Here is a 27,067-nt window from a genome sequence, read left to right as displayed (position 1 = left end):
ACTTGCTGGGATGTTGTGGAGGAGGTTCACACATCTAATAGGGCTGTAGATGATCTCTCAGGTGTCTCCAATTTCTACATTTCTCTATTCTAAAAACTGTGGCCTAATCTCTATACTACAAGAAGAGGCAACTGAGAGCCTGAGAGATTGACTTGCCCAGTGTCATATAACCTATTAGTTTGGTGAGTTCCAGAATGAATACTTTGAGAGATCAGAGATAATTCTAATATCTGTTTAGGAATGGGATAAAAATTTGAAGAGGTTCTCATGGCTTGTGTCCAGTAAGATTCTCACCATTGCATTTTCTGCTTGTAATTCCCCCTCCCACCAACACATTCCTTTTCAATTTTATTTACTCTTTCTCTCACAGAATTTCTACTGTGTACACCAGAAAACCTTTTCTTATTTCATATTTGCCTATCCCCTTCAGGAGTTACAATAATTCTCTGAGCCTTCTCTTAACTCTGCTCTTTATAGTCTTGGAGAGGAAGGAGCCCTGGTGGCGTAGTGGTTAAGAGCTTGGCTGCTAACCAAAAGGCCAGCAGTTTGAATCCACCAGCCACTCAACCACCAGCCACTCCTTGGAAACCCTAGGGGGCCATTCTATTTGTCCTATAGGGTTGCTATGAGTTGGAAGCAACTTAACAGCACGCAACAGCAAGAGTATTGGGGAGCCATAAGTGGATTTGTCAACATAGCCCACTGGCTAGATGACTGGGCTTCAGGACTTAAATTCTAATCTTACTTTTGCCAGTGATTATATTGTTTCTCTTTTTTGGCATCTGAAAAATGAGAATGCCTATAAATCAGTTATGAATGACAAGGGAGTGAAAATACCTACTGTGAGATCTTAGATGAAAAGTGCTGGAGAAAGATAATGAATTACAATATAGATCTAAACATATCAGTGATAAATAATGTCATTGATGCCAGTCTTCATAGGAGTACAGCTGTTGCATCCAACACGGTTAGCTAGAAGGTGAGCCTAAGTCTTGTGTCCCATTACCATCATTATATAATATAAAAAAAAATATATATTAACCATCATTACCAAGGGGTTATTACACATCTCTCCAAGAAATTTTATTTTTTTGTAACATCATCTTATTTTCTCTTTGTCGTTGTCCTACTGCACGGGTCTGGGCAGAACTTTTGAGGCTGTGATGTAATGGGAGCCAGAAGGTTTCACTGAGGATGTTTCATTTAGAATGTACCTTTTACCCCTGTACCAAGCCCACCACGAATCTGCCCTGGCTTTCAGTTATCCTGTTTGGTGACAGACATAATGCTATGTAGGGAGGGAGGTTAGCTTTCAAATTCATGGAAACCCTCTTAGGTGGCAAAGAAGTTCTATGATTCCAGTATGCAATCTACCAGGGGAAAGCCAGGATTTAAGCTTCCTTCCGAAGCTTTTCAGAATTTTTTAGTTTAGAAAAAATGACACTTCATGAATACATCTCTGCTATAAGGATAAGTAAAAGAGTTGCTGAAAAATACTAACTAATAATACCCTTGGGGCTTATCTGAACCCTTCTCTAACGTCCGTTCTTTACCTAGCCACTGTAACTACAGATAATGGAATAATTAAATGTACTTGTTAATATTCTAGCTGGAAGTTTAAGTAATAGCCACATAGTCTTTATTCCTCCACAAGGCTTAACTCGGGATGGGAAGTAAGCTGTGGAAAGCCATGGGAATGGGACTGAGGGGTGGCTTTTCATCTTGAGTTTCAAATGGGAATAACTTACAAGTTAAAGGCAAAATTTTAATATTTTATACTTGCTCTATTCTTTTCTCATCTTTTTTTCTCCTTCAATTCCTGAGTTCTCTAATTTGAATCTTAAAGATTGAGTTTTATCAATAGTGCACATGATTTACAGTCAAATAGTTCTATAAGGATTATTATGGAAAAAGAGCAGTCCTGAGCCCCTTTCCCCATTTTCTTCACCACAGAGGCAGTACTTCCCAATTTTGGCTGATTATTTTGGTATTTACCTCCATGTTTCTAAATGATTTCATTGAATTGCTGCTTTTTTATGTGATCTAATAACTTTACACTACAAAAGATGAAGATTTAGCCCTCTTTCTTCCCTGCTTATATGTACCCTTCTCCATCTCCCCTCATGATATTATTTGTTTTGCTGAGGTCATTATTATGATATGTATATGAAGTTCTCAGCTAAGCTAGGTAATCAATTATTGATTACTTTTTATTCCTGCAAAACTTTTTATTTTCCTTTGTGTTAATGCTTATCATGTTTTATTCTTAATTTTTAGCGTACTCACCATTAATTTGGAGCCCTGGCAGTGTAGTGGTTAAGAGCTCTGCTGCTAACCAAAAGGTGGGCAGTTCGAATCCACCAGCTGCTCCTTGGAAATCCTTTGGGGCAGTTCTACTCTGTCCTACTTTGTCCTGATAGGGTCACTATGAGTTTGAATCTACTCGACAGCAATAGGTTTTTGGTTTTATAATTAAGTTAACCTCAAGTTCTTCACCATTTGTCTATATACCCCTCTCAAAATATTGAGGTATTCTTAAATTTAATTTTCCTGAAGAAATCTCTCCCAGAGCCTTCTGATCTACTTCACCATGGATTCTATGCCCACACATCTCCCTTCCCAGTCACCCTGGGGATTCCTTTCTCTTTGCTCTTGTTTGCCATGTTGTCCTCTTTCTTGATTTACTCTCTCAGTTTCGTGGAGCACATTCTGCTGTAACTTTCTGAGAATGGATGCATGAGAGGTAAATGATTTAGAATTATCCTTGTCTAAAAAATATCCTTATTTTAACCTCACACTTCGTTAGTATTTTTGCTAAGCATAGAATTCTAAGTTGGAAATAATTTGTGAATCATCTTGAAGGCATTGCTCCATTGCTTTTTAGCTTCCAGTTGCTGTCTAAAGCCATTTCGATTCGTCATTTGTTGTGTGCTCTGTTTTCTTTATTCATTTATTTTTCTTCTGTGGAAGCTTATAGGATACTCTCTTTGTAGCTAGTGTACCGAAATTTTACAATTATGTGCCTTGGTGTCGGTCTGTTTTCACCCATTTTTTTGGATACTCAATGGGTCCTTTCAATCTGAAAACTCATTTCTTTTAGTTAAAGAAAATGTTATAGAACTGGTTCTTTGATAATTTCTATCCCTTTCTTAGTATTTGTTTTTTACGGGACTCCTGTTATTTAGATTTTGTACTTGTAAATTTCTTCTATTTTCTTTCTTATTTTCTATCTCTTTGCCTTTTTTGCTCTGCTGTCTGGGAAAGTCCCTCACTGGTATCTTCTAATCTTTCTTTTAAGTTTTTTATTTCTGATGTATTTTTAATTCCCAAGACCTCTTTTAGTTTTCTCCTTCTCTTCTTCCTCCTTCTTTTGGTTCCCCTTCCTCCTTATCATCTTTATCCCCCTCCTTCTCCTCCTTCTTTTTAACAGTGTCCTGTGTAGTATCCTCAGATGCTGGAAATACTTGGTTGTCTGATCATATTTAAGTGTGGGAAAATAGAAAGCTGATTGGATGCTATGAATATGTGGTTGGTTCTTTGGTTGGACAGCCTTTGATATCAGAATCTTTAGGTCTTTTAGGCTGTTCGGATTCCTAAGAGAAGACCCTTCCAAACTCCTGCTTGCAGGATGAAGACCCAAGATTCTGGGAGTCAAATGGCCGAAGAGGACCAGAGGTCTGTGCATTTAGAACATATATTCACTGTTCGTTGTATTTTCAGTACTGTACCACCATCCTCAACAGAGCCAGTTTTCCCTCAGCCTAGAGACACCATCCTTATCCTCTGCAGTGGGTAGAACAATTATTTTACTGCTATAGAGGAGGGGCAGTTATGTGGCTTCATGGAAATTGGGGAAGGGGTTTATAGATCTATCTGCTCTTAAAAATACTTTCATCCAAACCAAACCCATTGCTGTCGAGTCCGACTCATAGCAACCCTATAGGACAGAGTAGAACTGCCCCATAAGGTTTCCAAGGAGCAGCTGGTGGATTTGAACTGCCGACCTTTTGGTTAGCAGACAAGTTCTTAACCACTGTGCCACCAGGGCTCCTAGACTCCCACCCAGCCCTCCTTGGTTTAGTGCCCCTACCCCCTTTCAATGCTATCTCCAGAGTAAATGACACTACCAATTCCTGAGGTTTTTTTTTTTGGTATTCTATGTAAGTCAGATTGGTTTGTGGCTTTTCCTTTTACTAGTTTAGAATTTAGCATTTTTGGGGTCTGTCAATTTTTTTTTTTTTACAACTCCTCCATCAGCTTTCCAGTTTTCAAAATTTTGTTACATTGTCTCTTCCTTTCCCCCTGTTTTTCTGTGTTTATGCCTTTTAGAAGCCCTTTACTGTGATTTTGGCATCCCTGAGTGGTGCAAACAGTTCAGGGCTCTGCTACTCACCAAAACATTGGTTGTTCGAATCCACCCAGAAGCACCTTGGAAAAAAGACATGGAAGTCTACTTCTGGAAGATCGCAGCCACTGAAAACCCCATGGACCACAGTTCTACTCTGAAACACATGGGCTCACCATGAGTCAGAATTGACTCAAAAGCAACTGGCTTTTCTTTCCTTTTTTTTTTTTTTGATACTGTGGTTTTAATAGCGAGCTTGCCAAAGGAATGAAAGAGATGTGTGTGTGTTCAGTCTACTATATTTATGCGGAAGTCTTATAATTTGAATTTAATGTTATTTTACTTTAGCCTTTACAGTGAATGGTGGAGGTGTAGGTCTTACTTTGTTCCTTCTTTTATGTAACTAAATCTGTTGAGATATAGCAGAACTCATTACTATCAGAACAGATTAACATGGTGACTCATTGCCAAAGCACAGAATAGCTCTAGTGGCTCAGTGGTTAAAAGTTATGGCTGCTAACCAAAAGGTCAGCAGTTTGAATCCACCAGCTGCTCCTTGGAAACCCTATGGGGCAGTTTTACTCTGTCCTGTAGGGTCACTGTGAGTCATCAACCATGAGTCAGAATGGACCGACAGCAACAGGCAACCGAACATTAAGTAATGCGGTACCAGTGGCTTGGGATCTTCCAAGTTGAGAGCATTGGAAGTTAGGGTTAGTCCCTAAGAATCTTTGTCTGTGGAAGGTCTCGACTAGTTCTACAGGATGTTCTTAGAAATCCCAAGGTGTAGGAGGATTTTGTTATTTTATCTTTCTTGGTCTTGGATTAATTTAAAACCCATGTCCCTAATTCACCGAGGATAGTGAAGAAACAGGATAGAAAGTAAGGCAGATACAGACATACAGACAGACACACTCTGAAAGAGGAAGGTGCTCAGTTAAGACATTAAATGTTTTGTTTCCCAAGGACGCATCTGCATTTTGCCCTGATGACAAGGCCATCAGCTCATTTTCAGAGGGCTGCTGCCCTCCTCAGCTCAATCCTTAGATCAAAGCAAAACTATCTGCTTGCATTTTCCAGTCAGAATGGAGATGCTAATTTCTACTCCTTAATGTGTGATGGTAAGAGACTCCTTCAATTAAATGAATTCTATAGCCAGCAAAATAAAAGGTATACAAAGAGGCGCAGGCTGGAAGAGCTGAAATTCTCATTAAATCAAAAGGTTCAGTATTCATTACCTCCTGCATCTGAGGCTAAACACTAAATATGGGATCATCAAAGGAGGTTTAATGGGTTAAATTGAGAATCTAATCTAATTAAAATATTAGACATGGCTAAATAGTTCTCTGATATTCATCTAAAGGTTTCATTAAAAATAGGTGCTTGAGGTTTGTATCATAGGAGATTATCAATTTTACGTAAAAACAACAAATTTAGGGACTGAACAACACTGCTTCCAAGTGTCACCATTGTGTGAAAGCAGGAAAGTGGGGGAAAGACATCACTTCCAGGTAACAGGGCAGAGAGATGAGGCAGGGCCAGCCATACTTCATGACAGTGATCTTGATAGATGTGTCGATGGCATAAGAGAAAGTACGAAATTAATTTGGGAAACAAATTTGCCACAGAGGAAAGAGTACATTTGGGCCCCGAATTGTTGAGTGTGAAGATCTACACTGGTTTTATTCACTGGATATTAGTTCCATTCTCTACTTCCTTCTCCTGTGTTGATAGCTTTTTAGTTTGTGTCAGTTATTTTCCCCACTGTCCAACTGGCACCATAGGGATAACAAACAAACCAAAAGCCCAAACCAGTTGCCACTGATTCCGACTTATGGTGACCTCATGTTTCAGAGTAGAACTGTGCTCCATAGAGTTTTCAATGGCTGTGATCTTTCAGCAGTAGATTGCCAGGCCTCTCTTCTGAGGTGACTCTGAGTGGATTCGAACCACCAACCTTTGGGTTAGTAGCCAAGCACTTAACTGTTCTCACCACCCAGGAACTCTACCATAGGTATACCTACTACATAAGCATTTTTTGCAAAAGCCTGGCACTGTAGGGACAGAGGGTGCCCTGAAAAGCCAGTTTAGCAGCCCCATTATCGCGTCTGGTTTCCACCAACTGCCAATTCAGTAAAGGATATTTATAAAATCTTTTGAGAAATGTCCAGGCTTCACTAACTACATATGCCTGAAATACTCAAATCACTGTGATCCTCTCAACCTGTTAGAGCTATTTAATAGCGGAAGACCATTTATTCGGCTTATTGAAAATTAATTACTTACATTGCCCAGGTTTGCAAGGGAAAAATGAAAAGCCATGGAGAGGCAGCAAGGGAAATAAACCCTGCCCATGAATTCTTTTTTCTTCTCTTCATTATGCCCAAAGAGCCCCTATATTTAGGGGTAGAAAAGGCTGAGAAATCTATTCATTTTGCACCTCATTGCATCTTGCAATGTGATGTTTTCATAACATTTTAGGAACTTTCCAGTGATTTCTCTGAGCCAAAATTAAGCAAACAAACATGAACAGTGGGAATGTTTCAGACTGGAGAGTAACTGACAGAGTAAAACACATAAATAAATGAAAAATCTGCCATTCAAAACCTTTTGCTTTCCCAGATTGACCAGATCTTTGCTTAGAAAATTGGGATGTTTTATGTTTGGTCAGTCCATCAGTGAGACAGGTGTGTGGTTCTCGTTAATGAAATGAGAGGGAGAAGAACAAATACTGTATTGAATCTGGGGGCCGTGGGGCGAAGGGACAGTTCTGAATATCAGAGTTTTAGCTACTTTGCGACTCTACTTCAGTGTTATTTTAAAAAGTAGAAAAAATATCTAAATACATATATTTTTATTAGAATACATAGTTCTCCTTATTTTGGCTCTGTAACATAGATGTAATATTGCTTTGTCTGATGGTATAGATAACTCATTATAATCGGGGACGTAGGGGAGTGAGAGAGACACCATGGATAAACAAACCAAAAAACCAAAACCCACTGCCGTCGAGTCGATTCCGACTCATAGCGACCATATAGGACAGAGTAGAACTGCCCCATAGAGTTTCCAAGGAGCACCTGGTGGATTTGAACTGCCAGCCCCTTGGGTAGCAGGTGTAGCACTTAACCGCTATGTTACCAGGGTTTCCTGGATAAACAAAATCCACAATAATTCAAAAATTTCCTGTTGTGGTAGAGTTTTAAGTCCTTTCCGCACCAGGAAAGCAAATAAAGAGGCCAATGAAGTATTCATGTATCTTTTTGTCTCTCTGTTCTTATGCACAGAAGTTATAAAGACACAGGTAGCATTAGAGGGAGAAGTCCTGTAGTCTCTTGTGAATAATTATAGTTGGATGAACTATGTGTTATTTAAGACTTCTTTTTTTTTCAATTTCTTTTTTTATTGTACTTTAGATGAAGGTTTGTGGAGCAGACTAGTTTCTCATTAAACGATTCATACACATATTGTTTTGTGACATTGGTTGCCAACCCCATGACGTGTCAACACTCTCCCCTTCTCAACCTTGGGTTCCCTGTTACCAGCTTTCCTGTCCCCTCTTGCCTTCTCCTCCTTGCCCCTGGGCTTGTGTGCCCATTTAGTCTCGTTTTGTTTTATGGGCCTGCCTAATCTTTGGCTGAAGGGTGAACCTCAGGAGTGACTTCAGTACTGGTTAAAAGGGTGTCCAGGGGCCATACTCTTGGGGTTTCTTCAGTCTCTGTCAGGCCAGTAATTCTGGTCATTTTGTATGTGTGTGTGTGTGTGTGTGTGAATTAGAATTTTGTTCTACATTTTTCTCCAGCTGTTAAGACTTTTTCTTGCTCTACTGGGAAAAGGTAGTCTTTCAAAAAGGGCATATTTAATAGAGCAATCGTGATTTTCTTTAAGAACTTTAAATCTTCAAATGTTGCTCATAATCTAATGGCATTACGTATGTTCCCAAGCACATCTTGGAAGGAAATTAGCTAAACTTCACCTGATTTCTGCAGCCTGTCACCTAAATTCCATTCATTGTCTGCAGTTTTTCGATAATTAATGAAAAAAGAATCCCCCCCTGAATTTATCTAGTCTGCTGTTGTAGGCCATTTGATATCAACTCAGGGTTCTCAATTAGCTCCGGTGTTGTTGTAATTACTGGATGTGTTCTCAGACAGCTCCCAGCTAATAACTGTTGGGATGAAGAGTCATTTTCTTGCTCTAGACGAGCCTGCACGTGCTCATGCTAGCTGTGATGTTTCGACAATGATTCATGAACCAATAATAAGGCCCCAATTGGGATCATTAGGTATCAGCGCCTTTGCTAGGCTTACCTTTATTTTCTTCCTCAACATTGTCTTCCCTTGACTTGGTTTCTGAATAACTCCCAAAAGACTCCTTATGATACAAAACAGTATCGTGAAGACAGCCGTCATTAAATTCAGCTACTTGTAACAGCTCCTTCTAAGAGAATGCTCGTTTTGGAAACTCGGGTGGAAAAATATCATAAGAGGAGGCTATAATGAGAGAGATCACATGGGTTAAAGGCCCTTTATTGTATAGCCATCAGGTACTGTGTCCTTCAGTGCCATATGTGCATCTGGTCCATTGTCATATCACTAAAATTTGAAGTTCCTTGCTTTACAATAGGCAGATTGTTTTTACTTCTTGAATGCCTGAAACAGATATGCTATAAAATTGATCACGCGTCCACTTGAGTCTATAAAAGATCAATATTGTTGTCATGAGTACGATTTAATGGAGCATAAAAGTGTTTGTCATTCACTGTTTTTATAGAATCTTTGCCCTGTCTTAGTATCATGCTTGCTTAGTGACATTCTCCTGGATCTTACCGTTGTGAGATGACTTGGGGCTGAATGAAGGCCCATTTTGACCCCTTCTTTGATTTCAACCACACACTTCCATCAAATATGTTTTATTTCTCTAGTCAAAGTCATTTTAGATGCTACTTGGCACTTTCAGTATTTGTGTATAAAGAATTTTGATGTTCTCGAGTCTTATGCACTAGATGATAAAGACTTGTCTTGGGAGTAAGAGTCCTGTGAAGTGTTGTTTGACCGTAACCAAATCATTCAGTCTGCTGCAGCTAAGACATGTGGGCTCTTCATAGTGTATGTGAAAGTGCCTAAAGGATTTAGCAATGCTTAGGCTTAGGCAGAAATGGTTATGGAAAGTTTTTTAAAGTGTTCTGGGGGGGGGGGGAAAAAAGAAATACTTTGTTTCTTTTATTGGTCAGCATCTAAGTTTGTGTTGCTTTATATGCCTTTTCCAACTTTATCGATGTGTAAAATCCTCTTTGGAGAAATGAAGTTGCCAGATTGTACACATTAAAAAAAAATTACAGGGTACATAGTAATGAATATTTCTAAAGATTGAATTTAGCGATGGAAATTCAGGTCCAAAATTGAAGTTCATAACAACTAGATGCTCCTTGCCCACCCAGATGCTCCTTGCCCACCCAGATGCTCCTTGCCCACCCAGATGCTCCTTGCCCACCCAGAGAAACAGAACAGCCTCTGCTTGGTGTTGAAAGCTTGGGGGTTTATGACCTGGTTACTCTCGAAGTTGGAGGGACTGACCTCAGAGTCACTTATGCTTTCTTGATCTGTTTCCTCTTCTGGAAAATTGGCAACTGAGCAAGTAAACTCTCTCCAACTCTAAATTCTTGTAATATACTCTAATATAAATAGAATATTTAAAAATTTTTACCCTATCCTTTTAAATATGGAAACGGGAATGCGTCTGTCTATATGCATTATTTTATTTCCTAGAGTAAGTTCAAATTTAAGGCCATTTAGGAAAAAATCATGAAGGTTGTTCATTCTTTTTTTTTAAATAATTTGCCCATTTTTATTTTATAATTTTTTTGTGTTGTCTTTTTTTTTTTTTAATTGTACTTTAGATGAAGATTTACAGAGCAAACTAGTTTCTTATTAAACAATTAATACACATATTGTTTTGTGACATTGGTTGCCAGCCCCATGACATGTCAACACTCTCTCCTTCTCCACCTTGGGTTCCCCATTATCAGCTTTCCTGTCCCCTCTGATGGTTCTTCATCCTACCTAATGCTTATAGAAATGTCTTCACTGCGTGCCCTGAAGCCTCCTCTTCTTTTACAAAGATATTGCAGGAACAGTTTGGGCTGTGACTTTCCCGAACTAATTCCTCATATACTACATTGTTTTTCAAATATCACTGACAGGTGATTCTCTCTTCAGACACTTATCTTTCCAGACTCTCAGTTCTAATTACTTCCAGTTTTATGAGAAAGCCATATACAGGCAGCTTTTATACTGTATCACAGTATATGTTAAATATAACATAGGAGACAGTCTATCCTTATAGATTACATGATATATGTAACATGCATCCAACATCAGAGTCAGTCTGTCCTTATAGATTACACAGTATATGTAACATGTATACAACATAGGAGTTAATCTGTCCTTTTTTTTTTATCAGGAAGGTGAGAGAGATGCAAGTAGATAAATTTATTTCTAGGTAACTTCACAGTTTTCATTCTGCCAAGGAAGAGTAGAGATAGTTTAAGAAATCAAAAGATCCAGTGTAAAACCAAAGGGCTTTATTCTCTGGTTCTTATTCAGCCCCAATTGTAATTGTTTTGAAAATAAATAATTAAAAAATTTTTTTCTTCCTAGAAAGTGCAAGTATGGCATCATATAAAAGGGCCCTCTATTTTAAATCTTGCATGAAGCAAACCAGACTGCTGAGAATAATGCTGGGTCATCACTTCTAACGCAGACAAGTTGGGTAGTTTCTCTTGCGCGTGTCCATTCCCAGAGTATGTTTGGTTTCCTACTTACGCTGTCTATACAATGTGAAGGACTTTGAAAGCAGCCACAGCCTGCTTTTCTCTTTCGTGTCTGCTCTGCAGCATTTCCAACAGCGGGATTTCAGGTAAACTTTCTTCCTTTCTAGTATAAGCCGGATTTTTTGTTTCCTTTGATGCTTGATCCGTCAGATTGGATGGCTTGGGTTTTGGGATGGTCTTAGCATATTCCAAAGCCTAAAACATAAAGATAAAATTTTAGTTGAAGGAAGAAGTGAGCCCGAGATTTCTTAAATCTAGTCTTTGGAAATGCTTACTTATAAATGCAGATTACTGCTACAGCCACTTCCCTTAGACATAGATGGAAATAGAGATCAAATGGAAAATGCAAATAAGGTAATACCACACACAGTTTAAACAAAATGAATTAGCCACAAACCAATATGCTGTGGGAAAAAAAAGTCTAATACGTACGATTGTGTCCCTGGGATGTTTTCTTCAAGTGTTTGGAAATAGATTGTCTAATGTGTTTTTCTATTTAGTTTTTGGCAGCCTTATTAAAACCAAACTTCTGTTAAAGAGATAGCAAGAGATCTTTCCATCCAAAGAGCTTGCAGCCAAAGCCATTGCTGTAGTTGATATAAAATTGAGCCTCCACTACATCAATTATTCTTGATCCTAGGCTCTTAGAACTCTAGAAATTAGTAGAGGTTGAAAATTACTTTTCCTTTTCTTTAGTACATCTAGAGAAACCTAGATGCTGACAAAAGGCAGTCCTTTTTTTTTTTTTTTATGATATCAATTCTGAAAGGCACTACCATGGAAATGAGATGACGAAATACGATTTTGAAATCTGCCTGATGGTTTTATTATTGAATAAGAATTTCTTGATAGCCGAAATGGGAATAGACAGCATAGTTAGATCCTGGAAGGGGGAAAACCTCCACAACATAGAAAAGCCCTAGACTTCCTAGTGTACGTTGGTGATTTATATAGGAATTTCTGATTATAGATTTGTTGCCTTGAATCTTCTCATGAAAAAATTGTGGATTGGAGGAAACAAAGTGGCACTATGAAACCTCAATCAAGTGAACTGAGGTCTTCAAGGTCTGAGGAAGAAGGGCAATTAATAGAAAATATGATGGTCTATGAAAGAGCACATAAGTACAAATTCCTGAAAGTACCAAAGGATCACTTGTTCCTCATGCAAAGGGTCCCACATCCTCCCTGGGATTGGATAGATTGATTGAGGCAGAGGCTGATACTGCAAAGCTCTGTGTCTCCATAATACATATTTCATTAACATCACAACTTGTAGTCAGATGCCATCTGAGAGAACATTCTGTACTTTTCTGAAATCACTTTTCTTAGATAGAAACCAGTTGCCATCGAGTTGATCCCAACTCGCGGTGACCCCATGTGTGTCAGAGTAGAGCTATGCTCTCTAGGGGTTTCACTGGCTGATATTTTGGAAGTAGGTCACCTGGCCTTTCTTCTGAGACATCTCTGGGGGGACTTGAATCTCCAACCTTTTGGTTAGCAGCCGAGTGTGTTACCCATTTGTACTACCCAGGAATTCCTCCTCGGAAAAATGTAGGAAAATGAACTTGTAAAGAACTTTTCTTAGACATAGGAGCCAATACACAGCAAGAAGACACTGATCTCTTCAAAACTTATTTAATGGTAGAAAACGAAATTGGTAGTGAACCAGGATTGCTAATTTCTTCTAAGAAATCAGTTTATTATTCAGTGTTCGTGGGTGACAAACTTACAATACTATCTTTGGAAGGAAACGTGGAGGATTAAAGACAATGAACTTGACAACAAAATGGCTACTCTTACAGTGTGTCTATGCCACTGTGACGTCAGTATCTCTGAGTGATGAGAAACTGCAGGGATGGCAGGAGCTATAACATCTCTTCGTGTTCAAAAAAAAAAAAAAAGTGGGGAATTTATTATGCCACGAGGGAACACAAGTTTCCTTTTGAGTTAATTCTGATGGAAAAAAGAAATGATCCCTTTATGGGAATTTCTTACCTTCTGCCGAGGGATGGCAGATTTATTCTCAGTTTTTGTCATTTGTGGTTTTGGCAGGATGGAGAGCGTCTTCATGTTGTGCTCCTTCACTTGTTTTGCGTATTCCTTTTGCTGTATTAGTTTGTGCATCTGTTCAGAGGAGCAAAGGAGTGAGGAATCACAGGTCCTGCTAGATCTCTTTGCTCTCTATTTAAAGTGACACCGCTTGAGCCCTGTGTTGGCGTCAGCAGCACAGCAGAAGGGGGGCTGCCATGTGCAAGGTGACTGCGGCGAAATGGCAAAGTGAACGCTTCTCCTGCGAACAGTCTCTCTCTGAGGAAGGGCATCCCTGAGTAGCACACTCGGCACTCCCTCGACAGTGGCTAGATCATATCCAGCCCCTTCTTTGTTGCATTTACCCAATTTATGTTCATTTTTGGTTCCAACTTTGAACTCTACTTTCTTTTTATGCCTTGAGTGGAACTGCAGTTAAAACGTATTAAATGAAGATCTCTTTTCACTAGAGGAAAGAGAATAAAGTGATGCACTTTTCAGGGGTTGGGAAACGCTTACCCGGAGTGTCTTCTCTGTAGCCACTCTTCAAAATTATCAAGATAACTCTATTGGGAAAGACCAACCACCACATAATACTCACATCTCTTTTCACGTACATGCATCCCACTTTTCTGCTGGGGCCTTCAAAACTAAGAGGTGGATACATAAAATGACATTGGCCAAGTATTTTTATTTTACAGAAAAATGAGTGTCTAGCTCTCTATTACCAATGCTACTTCAGAGGTGACTCTACTCTGAGCGAGACATTTGAATCAAGACTTGGCTTGGGGGCCGTCTTTATATAGACTTGCTAAAAGACAGATGGCTGGAGTCCAAGCCTGACAATGCAGTCTGTACATCACACTCACTTTGTCTCTGATGGACTCAATGTCAGGTCCGAGGCCTCCAAGCTTCACATCTCTTTTCTGGTAACCTTTCAGCTTGGAACTCTGCAAAGACAATCACAGAGACAGTTTCGTTTTAGTGCTTGTATGTTCTCCCAGCTTGCTGTGGCCACATCAGAAAGGGAAAAAGAAAGTGAAGAACGCGAAGACTGTGTGGGCTTGGGCTGGAGTGTGGGTGCATCTCCTGAAAATTCTTCCATTTCAATGGTCGTTATTGGTGATAGTCTCTTTGGTGATTTGTAGCTGGTTGGCTGACATGTTTCAACTTTTCTACTTCTGCAATAAAAAAAATCAACTGAACTTCTGAAAATTATCAATAAAGAATTTCGAGCTGGTGAAGTGTTGTTTTGTTATTAACGCTTATTCATGGAACATGTACATTACCACTTGGCCGCTGCTCTATCACTACTGGAAACCCTGGTGGCGTAGTGGTTAAGAGCTTTGGCTGCTAACCAAAGGGTTGGCGGTTCAAATCCACCAGGCGCTCCTTGGAAACTCTACGGGGCAGTTCTACTCTGTCCTACAGGGTTGCTATGAGTTGGAATTGACTCGACGGCAGTGGGTGGTTTGGTGTTACTATTACGTCCAGTGTTGTATAGTTCCGTAAACCAAGTGTTTCCTCTGCAAAAGGCAATCTACACGAAAAAGCACGTTACTTCAAAAAGAGTCAGCCTCACCTTATGCTGCCATAGCTTTGCCGGTTGGCGACACTATTGGATGGAAGTGAAGAAGGTAGGACCTTTTGAAATTTTGTTGTTAATAGTTGGAAAAAAAATGATAATTTAAAAAGAAAAAATAACTTTATAATCCATGTACAATTAAAAAAACAAAGTAAACACTTAACGGTCTTTAAAAACTACTGAGAAGCACATTAAATTCATAGCACTCGTTCGTGTTACACATTTCAAAGGACAAAGTAACAGCGTGGGACAATTTAATTGTTAGACTGTGGCACTTGAGCACAATTTAAAACAAAAAAAACAAAAAAAACCCAAACCTGTTGCCTTTGAGTCGATTCCAACTCCTAGCGACCAAAAATACTAATCCTCTCCTGACCTTAGGGCAGATGAAGAAGTCCCCAAACTGCCGCTTTCCACATAAAAACTGCAGTTCAGACTTGCTGCTTGCAGTAGGTCCTCTTGCGGGGAAACCAAATCCTTTTTTTTCTTTCAGTTTGTGAATTAATTTGATTTCCTTCTATGGGAAGGATAGGAATGACAATGCCAACGAGCCAGCTTGGACGGCAGTGATTAGGTCCTGGTAGGGGAGAAAGAAAAGGCTGCTAAAGAGGCAGCTGCTGGGTGCTCGCTGTGATGATACTACTTTGTCTACATGGTAATGATGCGGTATAGTATTTTCATACATTTTGAAAGCTCCTTTTAATTACTAAGTCCTAAGATATTTTTAAGATATACAGTATATCTTATATCTTTTCTAAGAATTTGGCCAAGATACTGGACAAACTTAAACAAAATGAGCATTTATCATATTAGATAAATTAATGATTATAACTCCCCGACCTTAAAAATGAATTCATGTATACGTATTGTATTAACAATTACAAGAATGGGTTCTACTCACAGTGGACTGTTTATGAGCGGCCTCCCAGAGGTCATCATCAATTAGCTTCTCCATTGCCACTTCCCACTATAGGGCTCTAAAGACAAATCCTCTTATTGCCACTTCCCACTATAGGGCTCTAAAGACAAATCCTCTTTCCCTAGACTCCCAGCACTGAGCCCTACCCCAAGAGGTGTAAGTGGGAGTTTGCTGGAAGTTCTTATTCAAGCTGATGTGACCCCCTCCCCTTCCCTCTTTCTTGCTTCAAATGTGGACGTGATGGCTGGAGCTGCAGCAGCAGTCTTGTAGCCAAGAGAAAAAAAGCATAAGATAATCACACAAATATTGGTTCTGATGTTCTGGGATGTGGAATCACCAGAGCTAGCGACCGCCTACTGAGGATTAAATGCATGTAAGAAGAAAAAACCCTATATTTTTGAAGTCATTTTAAATGGCAATTCTGTTACCTGTAGCTGAAGGCAATCTTTCCAACATCTCAGTGTTTCAGTGTCATAATGCAAAAGGTCCCAAATCATGTGACATTTAGGTAACACTTCTACACTACAAGGATTAAATGTTCTGTCAATAGACTTCGCCCAGTTAGAATGTTAAACTCTTAGAGTTAAAACGCTTTTAGTGTGTCTAATTCTAAAAAGGAGAGAAAATCCTTTTTTAAGGAAGGTCGTTATGAGTTGGAATCGACTCGACAGCAACAGGCTTTGGTTGTGGACTAAAATCGGTGAAAAAACTGATAGCCTTAAACTATACAGAAGAAATGTTCACTGAAGGGTATCTCAAAATCATAAATCTTTAATAAAACCAAAATCATTAGCTAGCAAAATCACTATTAATACCTGCTTCCAGCCCTTTTATTCTCTTTGCTCAGAGTTTTACAAAATTGCTCATACACTATAAACTATTTGCCATATTTTTCATGAAGCATTTTAACATTATACTTTATTTCCCAGTCACTAAAGGTTTTTTTTTTTTTAATTGTGGTTTTTGTGCATAACATTCAACCGTCTAGTTACAATTGAATTATTTAACATTTAAGATGTCCCAGGAATGACCAAGCCTTCTTTGTGGGCGACTTGAGTATTTCTTTGAGAGAAATTCACAGAAGCGGAAGTACTGAGACAAAATGATGAACGTGGGGAAGGCCATCAGTTAAGACTTCCGTCAGCCATGTGTAAGAAGGAATGCTCTTTTGTCCAGACTTTGATTACACAGGGTGTTAGGACATTTTAAAACCTTTGCTAATTTTAAATAGGTGAATGAACTTGGATATCTTACCCTTTGCAATTGTAAATTTGAGCTTTCTCTCATGTATGCCATCTGTACCATTGTTTTGCAATCACTGAATCACTATTTGCCAAAGTGAAACAATAATGAAAAAGAAGGAAAAAACCCACTTGTATCCAAATCACAAATCCAATTTGTCTGAAACTGATGGGGAAGAAGAAGTCGGTGCCCAGAAATCACATCCTTAGTGTGAAGCAGCTTAACTTCTTAACTTTTAATCATCCCACTGACTCACCAAAGACACGCTGTGAAGCATGAATAATTGCTCACTGCCCTCCAGTCACAGTTCTTATTATCACTGCAACTAGATGCCTTGGCTGTCATGGAAAAAGAGAGCCCAAGGTCTGGCCTTACGTACTGGTGGGAAGGGAAACAGTGAGGCCACCTCCAGATGCTGCTGACCTCTTTACAGGATGAGCTGCTTATGGCCAAGAGACATTTCTCAAGCGATAGTGATAGCTCCTAACAGAGTTTGTACTGGCTGACTGGCAACGAACAATCCTGGATAGACTTAAGCTTGGCTCACATGACCTTGATTGGGTCTCAGTGCTCCAATTTTGTTTGCTCTTTCTCTTCATCAGAATTCTTCTCTTTTTTTTTTTCGTGACAGCTTTTTTTGAGATATAATTCACATACCATAAAATTCACCCATTTGAAGTGTACAAAGGTTTTTAGGGTGTCCACTGAGTTGTGTCACCATCACCACAATCCAAGTTTAGGACACTTTCATCACCCCAAAAAGAAACCCTGTACCCGTTAGCAGTCACTCCCCATGTCCCCCTCCTGCCCCAGCCCTAGGCAACCACTAATCTACTTTCCGTCTCTCCCAAAGTCTTTTAGAGTAAAATAATTCCTCAAATTTACTTGGATTTACTACTCCTTGGCTGTTGTTATTACAAGACCAAATGGTAACAAACAGCTCAATGCTGAAAGAAAAAAAAAAAAATTTAAATCAGCAATGATAGTCCCAAACACCCTGGGAACAAACGGGGAAATTTGGTGAGGCAAGCTCTCACTAAATCCCTGCCGGGATTTGCAGCTGGAGTCTTCGCGTAGGATGCACACGGGCTGACATCAGCCGACCCTGTTACAGCCTGAGGATTGTTATCACCAGCCCTGCCCCTCAGAACTGGAGTTTATCAGTTGTTCACTTCAGCAGAGGACGGCATAGGACTTCCCTGGTGGGAGATTTCTGCTGGTAATTAATCACAATTCCTCTCAAGCCAGAGGAGCTATTTTTAATGTAAACTGGGGACAAAGTGTGCCTGAATCGAAAATGCCATTGGCTGTTCCAAGAGGGCTTATTTCAACTCTGAGAAGTTGTACCCTGCTGTGGGGGATACTGCAGGGCTATTCTCCAGAAAATTCCTCAGATGTGTAAGTGTGAGAAAGTCACTGAAAAACAGGACAAAAAAACAATGCCTCAAATACGGGGGAACAGCAAGGGAAGGAAATTTGCTCTGCAGTTGCTAAACTTAATCCAAATAAAGGTCTTCTCAGAGGCAGTCAGGCAGCAATGCCCAGATTGCTGGTGACAACAAACACATGAGTTAATTACTTCAGCTCAGCACAAGCTGCTGTCAGAGAACTCCTTAGGTGGTTATTTTGTTGGGGGTTACAGTAGACATTTTTATACAGCCCACCAACCCTTGCACTGTGTTCATCTTTACTGTCTGACATCTGGATTTAATGGAACAGACAATGCCTTGTATTCATTATAAATCAGTCACAACACAACAGCCAGGAGAAGAGGAATGCTGCCTGAACCTATTATCTTTACAAATCCTCAAATGTTCCACGTGAGTCACTTTGATTCCCTTGGAAACCACCAGATTTGAGGTGACTAACAAATGGGCATGACCTGGATAATGATTCGCTCTGTCTGGTGCGCCGGCTACCTGCTGTCCTGTACAAATAGCTCCGTTATAAATCATTTTAGCTTCTGGAATAGCTTAAAACACAAAGGGTGCTTCTGTGTGTGTCAGATGTGGGCTGAGGGGGTTGGACTGAGAAGGTGGATACATACGGATTGAAACATTCCTGAGTGAAAGCAGAAAGGGAGGGATTTTCCAAGTTAGAAAAGAGGGCTTGGGAGGCAGTAGCCGAAAGTTCTCCTTCCATTTCCATCCTCTCCCATGCTCTTAGATTCCTGGTGACACACAAGGTAACCAGAGTACTCTTTTTCTGTCCCTTTTCTCAGCGAAAGGGTTTTTACTAACGGGGAAGATGGAAAAGGGAACTAGTACTTATTTGATGTATATTCTTTGCTTGAGACTAAACTTACGTTTTATTATATTATTTAATTTAATTATTGCAACAAATGTACAACCTTCCCCACCCCCGCCCAACCCAAAACAGTTCTGACTGGACGTATAAGGAAACAGGGGCTCAGGTAAATTAATAAACTTGCCAACGGCACAGAGATGTTAGTTGATAAAACCCAAAACAGTTGCTATCCAGTCAGTTCTGACTCATGGTGACCCCATGTGTTTCAAAGACAGTTTTCATTGGTTGTGACCTTTCGGAAGCAGATCGCCAGGTCTTTCTTCCGAGACACCTCTGGGTGGATTTGAATCTGCAACTTTTCGGTTAGCAGCCAAGCTCTCAACTGTTTGTGATTTCTCGGGACTCCTTCTTAGGTAATAGAGCTAAGAACTTGGGAATGACTAAGCCCATGACTTCCACTAAACCCTGGTGACTAAGAATTTAGTTCAAAAGCTTGCATTTCCAACAACGATCCATGGTGGGTAAGAACCCTAACCTATAAAGTTCCCTTCTGAGGTAGCGTTTGAACTGTTTTTTAGGCCTTGGGAATCCATGAGCTCTGACGTGAATGGGCTGCCCTCACCTTGAGTATGTGTCAGTTCCAAAGCTCTGAATACATTTTCTTATAGAAATATTAACATGTAAGGTGGCTGGCCTCTAGTCTAGTCCACAAAACCTCTTTTATTTATGAAGTACTTGAAAACAGTACTAATAGCACCTTAGAACCTAACAACCATATAATGATGTTTCTGTGCAAAAAGAAGTTACCTGTGAGTCCAGAAATTTCTTTCTCCTTATTTACAGGAAAAACAATAACAAGAAAACACACCAAACCTCTTAGCATTGAGTCAATTCCAACTCATAGCAACCCTATAGGATAGAGTAGAACTGCCTCACAGGGTTTCCAAGGAGCAGCTGGTGGATTCCAACTGCTGACCTTTTGGTTTAGCAGCCGAGCTCTTAACCACTGTGTCACCAGGGCTCCTTATTTAGGGTAAAACTGGGGATTCTCCCAGCTCCTAACCTAATTGTGGTTTCCATGGCCTGGGCAGGGATTAGGGACTGCAGTGGAATGAAGAACATAGGGAGTGGGGCCAGAATGAGGAGTTCCAAGAGCCCTCAGATGGGGATATGTGGAGGAGTTGGGTAAGGATTCCAGGGTTTGAGTGAGTGAATGCCCACAGGGACATTCAAAATGGGGGTGCTCTGAGGAGTGGGCCGGGATGGCTTGTACCCATCAGCTTTTCAGGTCACATTACAGCCCCCAGCCAGCCTCCTTTTCTCTCTTTAACGTGACCCACTGTCTATTCTAGACTAGCTTCCCCTTCTTCTCTTTAAGACCACCCTTTTCTTTTTCTCCAAGCGCTTCACTGGCATCCTAATCCCCTAACTTCCTTGAATGTCTTACATCTGCACTGAACACTGTAGTCAGAGCAGTCTTGTGAAAATACAAACTGAATGTGTTCAAAATTCTTCTTTGGTTCTCCCTGGCATATAGCATAAAGCCCTTCTCAGAATGGTAAGCCCAGCCCTCTAAGACCTGGCCCTCACTGCCTCTTCCCCTGCAGGCCCACCACTCCCCACCTCCCAGTTTCATTACAGCAACCCTGAGATGCAAGATGCATGTAAGTCCCCAGGATGCACGATGGTGTCTCAAGCTCCAGAGCATTTGCTCATGCTGGTCACTCTGTCTGCAGAGCCCTTTCATCTTTCTACCACTAACTCTTGATCTTCTTCCAAGATTCAGTCAACTCAAATTTTATCCCCAGAAGTTTGCTTGAACCCGCAGGTTGTGTTAAGGGTTTTCCTTTGTGCTCTTCTACACTTCCCATGTATCCTCTCCTTTTTTTGTTTTGTTTTTTACTTACAACATCATACTGAAGCCGTTTACCTGTCCTGTCCCCCAGTTCCATTTAGGTATAAGCTTTTCCTGGGGGAAAGATCATGGTTCATGCATCTTTGCATCCCAGCACCTACCACATTCCTAGTAGCAATTCAACAAATACATGTTGAATTGAACTAAGAGAAAAATGAGCTGCTTAATTCCCGATAGCTGCCTCATGGGGGACGCTCTTCTGGACTGGGGCATTCATTTCCCCAGCTACCGGGAGTGTTATCTGCTGATGGCTCACAGTTGAGTCCCCTTTCCCTTCCAGAACTGTCCTAAACCAGATGGAGCTGCTTTGCCCAAGCTCTCCCCGGAGGCAGCAGGTATCCAATGGCTGGTGAAGAAAAGCCCAGGTCCCTTGCCTTTGAAGGGCCATCCCAGCTTCAGAACCCCCATGGGATTGGCTGAGGCTTCAGCTGCAGCTGCATCACAGCTCAACTTCTGCCCAGTGTTTCCTACCTCATGCCCTCACAGGGGTTGTTCCTGAGCATGCTCCTTAATCACCCTCCTCCATTAAACTCTCCATTTCAGAATCTGTTCCTGGGTAACCCCGTTCATCACAGGATTCCCAACCGGGTCCTTCCCGGCAGCACTGTAAAGCAGAATGCAGCTTCCAGCTTTGTCCTCACACTTTGACACGAGAAGCAAGCAAGAGGGTTTTTTTTTGCTTATAACAGTGGAAAAATACCCACTACGTAAAAAGACTTCTTCCTATGCTCCTTTATTTCTTCCTTGAAAATCTTCTACTTCAGGCCCTCCAGTTTACTTATTTACCCACATAGGCCCTATGGGGAAAAACTGAAGTGAACATAGGTGCTAGTAATGGTGAATCTTATTGTAGACAAAGAACTTGGTGAAGATTAGCTAACATTTCAGAGGAAAATTGAGTCATTGGCTCTCCTGGTTATTTTATTGCAGAAGCTGAAGTGATATTAGGACCAAGAAGGGTTCTAGGGAGTCCCCGGGTAGGGCAAATAGTTAACACACTTAGCAGCTAACCAAAAGGTTGGAAGTTCAAGTCCACCCAGAGTCACTTAGGAAGAAAGGCCTGGAGTGCTCCTTCTGAAAAATCAGCCATTGAAAACCCTATGGGGAACAGTTCTACTCTGATACACGTGGGGTCACTGACTCAAGGCAGCTGGAAGAAAAGGGGGGAGGGACAGTGGTAGGTGGTGGGGGACATGCAGCGGCAACAGGGGCCTTCACTCACTCAACGCTACTTCCTCTTCCTTTCAGATATGAGAATCTACTGAGGGAGACTCAGCCTAGACTACGGGTTGGGACGGAGGGTGTGCAGGGCTTCTCTGAGGAAGTGATGGTTAAGTTGGGGCTGGAAAGAAGACTACTGCATATCTGCAAATGGAGACCCTCCCCTGAGATGAAGCAAAAAAGGAGGTGGGAGGAAACGGGCATCTCAGGCTGCTCCCAGAAAGAGGGAAAAAAAAAATTTTTTTTTTTTTTTTTAAGGGGAGGAAAATTCCAAGGAGTATCGGGTGCTAGAGTAATGAATCTCCTCAAGACTCTAGGCCACCCAGCTGTGGAAGCAACTCAGAAATGACCATCCCTATTCTAGGGCTGTTGGAAACCCTGGTGGTGTAGTAGTTAAGCGCTATGGCTGCTAACCAAAGGGTCAGCACTTCGAATCTGCCAGACGCTCTCTGGAAGCTCTATGGGGCAGTTCTACTCTGTCCTATAGGGTCGCTATGGGTCAGAATCGACTCTATAGCACGGGGTTTGGTTTGGCTTTGTTTTATTCCAGGGCTGTAAACAAGGGCTGTGAATATCCAAGTCCATCTGTATTATCAAAATTAAAAGGTTATTTGGTAAAAGGATTTTATCAACAAAGTGAAGAGACAACCTACAGAAGGGGAGAAAATCTGGGGACCCATATATCAGATAGGAAACCTTGGTAGCATAGTGGGTAAGAGCTACGGCTGTTAACCAAAAGGTTGGCAGTTCAAATCCACCAGGCACTCCTTGGAAACCCTATGGGGCAGTTCTAATCTGTCCTATAGGGTTGCTACAAGTCAGAATCGATTTGATGGCAATGGGTTTGGGTTTTTTTTTTTTTAAGTTTTGGTTTTCATATATCAGATAAGGTTCTAATATCCAGAATATATAAAGAACACCTATAATTTAACCATAACAACAAAAAAGACAACCCAACTGTAAAATGGGCGATGGACCTAAAAGACATTTCACCAAATAGGATATACAAATGGCCAACAAGCACATGAAAAGGTGCTCAACGTCAATAGCCATTCCAAACTAAAAAAAAAAAAAATTGATATGGAGTTGATTCTGACTCTTAGTGACCCTATTGGACAGAGTAGAACTGCCCCAAAGGGTTTCCAAGGAGTGGTTGGTGGATTAGAACTGCCAACCTTTTGGTTAGCACCTGAGCTCTTAACCACTGAGCCACAGGGCTCCCACTAGCCATTAAAAAAAATACAAATCAAAATCACCATGAGATACCGCTTGACTCCCACTAGCCAAGATTTAAAAATGTAAAATAACAAGTATGGGTGAGGATGTGGAGCGGACCCTCATCCACTGCTGGCAAGAATGCAAAATGGTGTAGCCACTCTGGAAAACGGTATGGAAGTTCCTAAAAAAGTTAAATATGTACTTTCACTTAAAGCACACACAAACACAAAAAGTTAAATATGAAGCTACCATAAGATCCAGCAATTTTTCTCTAGAGACTTGAAAGCAACAACACAAACAGTCACTTAAACACCAACGTTCATTGCAGCACTATTCACAATAGCCAAAAGATGGAAACAACTGAAATGCCTATCAACAAATGAACGGATAAACAAAACACGGTACATACATACATTAAAATATTACTCAGTCATAAAGAGGAGTTAAGTTCTGATGCATGTCACTGTGGATGAGCCTTGAAAAGGTTATACTGAGTGAAATTAGTCAATCACAAAAGAACAAATATTGTGCAAAGTCACTAACATGAAGCATCTAGAATAGACAAAGGTATAGAGACTAGAGTTTAATAGTGGTTACCAGGGATGGGAGGGATGGGGGAAGGACAGTATCGTTGTTTCGGTAGCATTCCATCTTTGTTTACGAGGATGGAAAATTTGGCAATGGATATTGGTGATGGTTACACAACATGATTTATATAATTGATTTTATTGAATTGTACACATGAAAGATGTTGAATTGGCAAATGTGTTTTTTATATTTTTGCAACAATAATTTTTTTTAGAAGTTACTTGGTAACAGGGTGCTTACGTTACCTTAATGCTGCTTCTTTTCTTGTGTCTCTTTCCTTTTTCCAGTTGAAACAGATAGCCTTCAGAATTGCTACGATTAATTTTTGCTTGGTTTCTTTGGCTTCTTTCTGAACTGAGTCGGGATTCACTTTCTACCCTTGACATTATGGGTGGAAATGTGATGCTGGAGAAGGCCTCCTCACTGGGCTGCACCTCTGTCAGCAGCACTAAGGCTCGCTGATGCTGACCCATTATCTCAGTGAGCCGAGTATCTGGAGAAGCTCTAACAGGTGGGCTGTCAGAGGAAGAATGGAATTTCCTTGTTGGAAAGAAAAGCACAAACTGGTTAGCAAAACCTGGATACATAAGAGATCTAAAATGAAAAGCCATTATGAACCATTAATTTGATGTATTTATCACTCCTCAAATGCAATTAATAACCTCCAGCTTAATCTTTTCATGAATGCATTAATTTCTTATCTTAAAATCCTCCTCATTTTTATTTTTTAGGCTGTTCTATTTATTCTTTAGAACTTTCAGTGAGTGCATTCAGAATAGAAGAAATGTTTTGAAAAGACAAAGAACTTTCCATAACAAAATACCTAGAAATGTTGGATTAAATGATTAAACACCTAGCTGAATTTGTAAGAGAGGCAAGGACTCTCCAAAGACCAAAAGCAAAAAAGGAAGTAACACCAAAGCAGAAACTGGGTCAGCTGAAGCTGTGGCTTTCTTTGTGGGGATGCTGGGCCTCGGTAATCTAAGGGTGGGAGTTTTAACATTTAACATGGCACAGGAGATACGAGACTTTGGTCCCACGTGAGGCAGGAAATCAGAACTGAGATGACTGCATTAAGGTGGGAACCCTTGAAGGGCTACATCCTCAGGAAAAAGGTGGATTAGTTAAAAAAAAAAAAAAATTGCCAGCTTTGGGAAACAACAAAAGAAACCTATCTGTCCTGGTTTGGGCTCCACATAAAAACAAACAAACAACAACAACAACAACAACCTCCCTGTGAATTTCTATGGAGCAATATTTAGAGCTCAATTTACCTTGTCCATATAATCATGGAAATTCAACACCAAGAAATTCATGTAACAGTGGTTCTGGATTAAGGATATCTCTGTGGCTCCTGGAAGAAACAAATATAAAACTTCTCTGGCGGGATACAGTCCCAAACAAGCCTGCCTAAGTTGCCACAGATAAGGTGGTTGAGCATAATTTCACAATCCAAAAATTCACAAAACATGTGAGGAAATAATCTACCAAGTGTGAGAATCTGCAGACACACACACACACACACACACACACACACACACACCAGCAGCAGTAGTAGACTTCCAAGAACTTCAGATAAGAATATTAGGTATCATTTATAAAATAAGTTTTAAATGATTAAAGACAAAAAAGAAGAACCAAAACTCTGAGAAGTATATTGTGAAGATATATGTTTTGAAAAATATATATTTTGAAAAAAGGCACAGGGAGGTTTTAATCAGAAACAAGGAGAACATCCAGATATAGAAAAATAACATCACTGGAATTTAAAACTCCATAGACATATTAAAGAGCATCTTGGACACTGCTGAAGGATGTTATTGTACTGGAAATCATATGTGAGAAATTTTCTCAGGAAGAAGTACAGCGAGATAAAAGATGGAAAATAAGAAACAGAGTTAAAGGGACATGAAGTCTCGAATAAGAAAATCTATATTCTATCTATTTGGAGTTCCTGAAGAAGAAAATAGAGCATATTTGGGAGATATACTACACAAAGGAAAATAAGTGCTTATTTCCAAGAATTTATGAAAGAGATAAATCCTCAGATTTAGAAATCATTGAAGAGTCTGAAACAGGATGAAAAATTTCATACCTAGGTATAGAACAGTAAAACTGCAGAACATAGAAAAACAAAGACCGTAAGACCAACAGAAGAAAAATGTTAAAAACAAAAAGAATGGCAACTATAGTGACAAAACACTTTTCAAAACAATGCAGAAGCCAGGAGACAGAAAAATAATGGTTTCAAAAAATTGAATTCTTTGTCGGGTTAAAGTATAATTCAAGATAGATAATAAAATAATTTTTTGATAAAAATTCAAGTCACACTTGCTGAAAGAACCTTTGAAGGATATACTTCAGGACGAACAAGAAAGATGGAAGAAAAAATGTGGGACACAGACATTAATAAATAATTGTTGTTGTTGCTGTTAGGTGCTGTCCAGCTGGTTCCGACTCATAGCTACCCTATGTACAACAGAACGAAACACTGCCTGGTCCTGTGCCATCCTCGCAATCATTGCTATATTTGAGCTCATTGTTGAAGCCATTGTGTCAATCCATTTCATTGAGGGTCTTCCTCTTTTTCACTGATTCTCTACTTTACCAAGCATAATGTCCTTCTACAGGTACTGGTCTCTCCTGATAACACGACCAAACTGTGGGGGACGAAGTCTCACCATCTTTGCTTCCAAGGAGCATTCTGGCTGTACTTCTTTTAAGAGAGATTTGTTCCTTCTTCTGGCAGTCCATGGTATATTTGATATTCTTCACCAACACCACAATTCAAAGATATCAACTCTTCAGAAGCTTTCCTTATTCATTGCCTAGCTTTGGCATGCATGTGAGGTGACTGAAAATATCCTGGCTTGGATCAGGTGCACCTTAGTCCTCAAAGTGATATCGTAGCTTTTTAACACTTTAAA

At 40.1% G+C, this 27,067-nt stretch overlaps 1 protein-coding gene across 3 annotated transcripts in view; it reads right to left on the bottom strand.

The window, feature by feature from the left end:
- Window positions 1–10,811: 10,811 nt before the first annotated feature.
- JHY (junctional cadherin complex regulator) overlaps window positions 10,812–27,067 on the bottom strand; it is an 81,566-nt gene continuing 65,310 nt past the window's right edge. For 2 of the 3 annotated variants that reach the window (XM_049857295.1, XM_049857297.1), the window contains 4 exons: window positions 24,386–24,680; window positions 14,075–14,155; window positions 13,173–13,301; window positions 11,003–11,372 (listed from right to left, as the gene is read on the bottom strand). In XM_049857295.1, the coding sequence (XP_049713252.1) occupies window positions 11,175–11,372; window positions 13,173–13,301; window positions 14,075–14,155; window positions 24,386–24,680 (703 nt within the window). In that variant the 3' untranslated portion in view covers window positions 11,003–11,174. Of the gene's footprint in view, window positions 10,867–11,002; window positions 11,373–13,172; window positions 13,302–14,074; window positions 14,156–24,385; window positions 24,681–27,067 lie in introns of those variants that run through there. The other variant, XM_049857296.1, reaches the window with a different exon arrangement.

The sequence above is a fragment of the Elephas maximus genome, chromosome 17 (genome assembly GCF_024166365.1).
Source record: "Elephas maximus indicus isolate mEleMax1 chromosome 17, mEleMax1 primary haplotype, whole genome shotgun sequence".
Lineage (NCBI taxonomy): Eukaryota > Metazoa > Chordata > Mammalia > Proboscidea > Elephantidae > Elephas > Elephas maximus.
The sequence above is the reverse complement of the archived record's forward strand: the minus strand, read 5'-3'. Positions and strand labels throughout refer to the sequence as shown.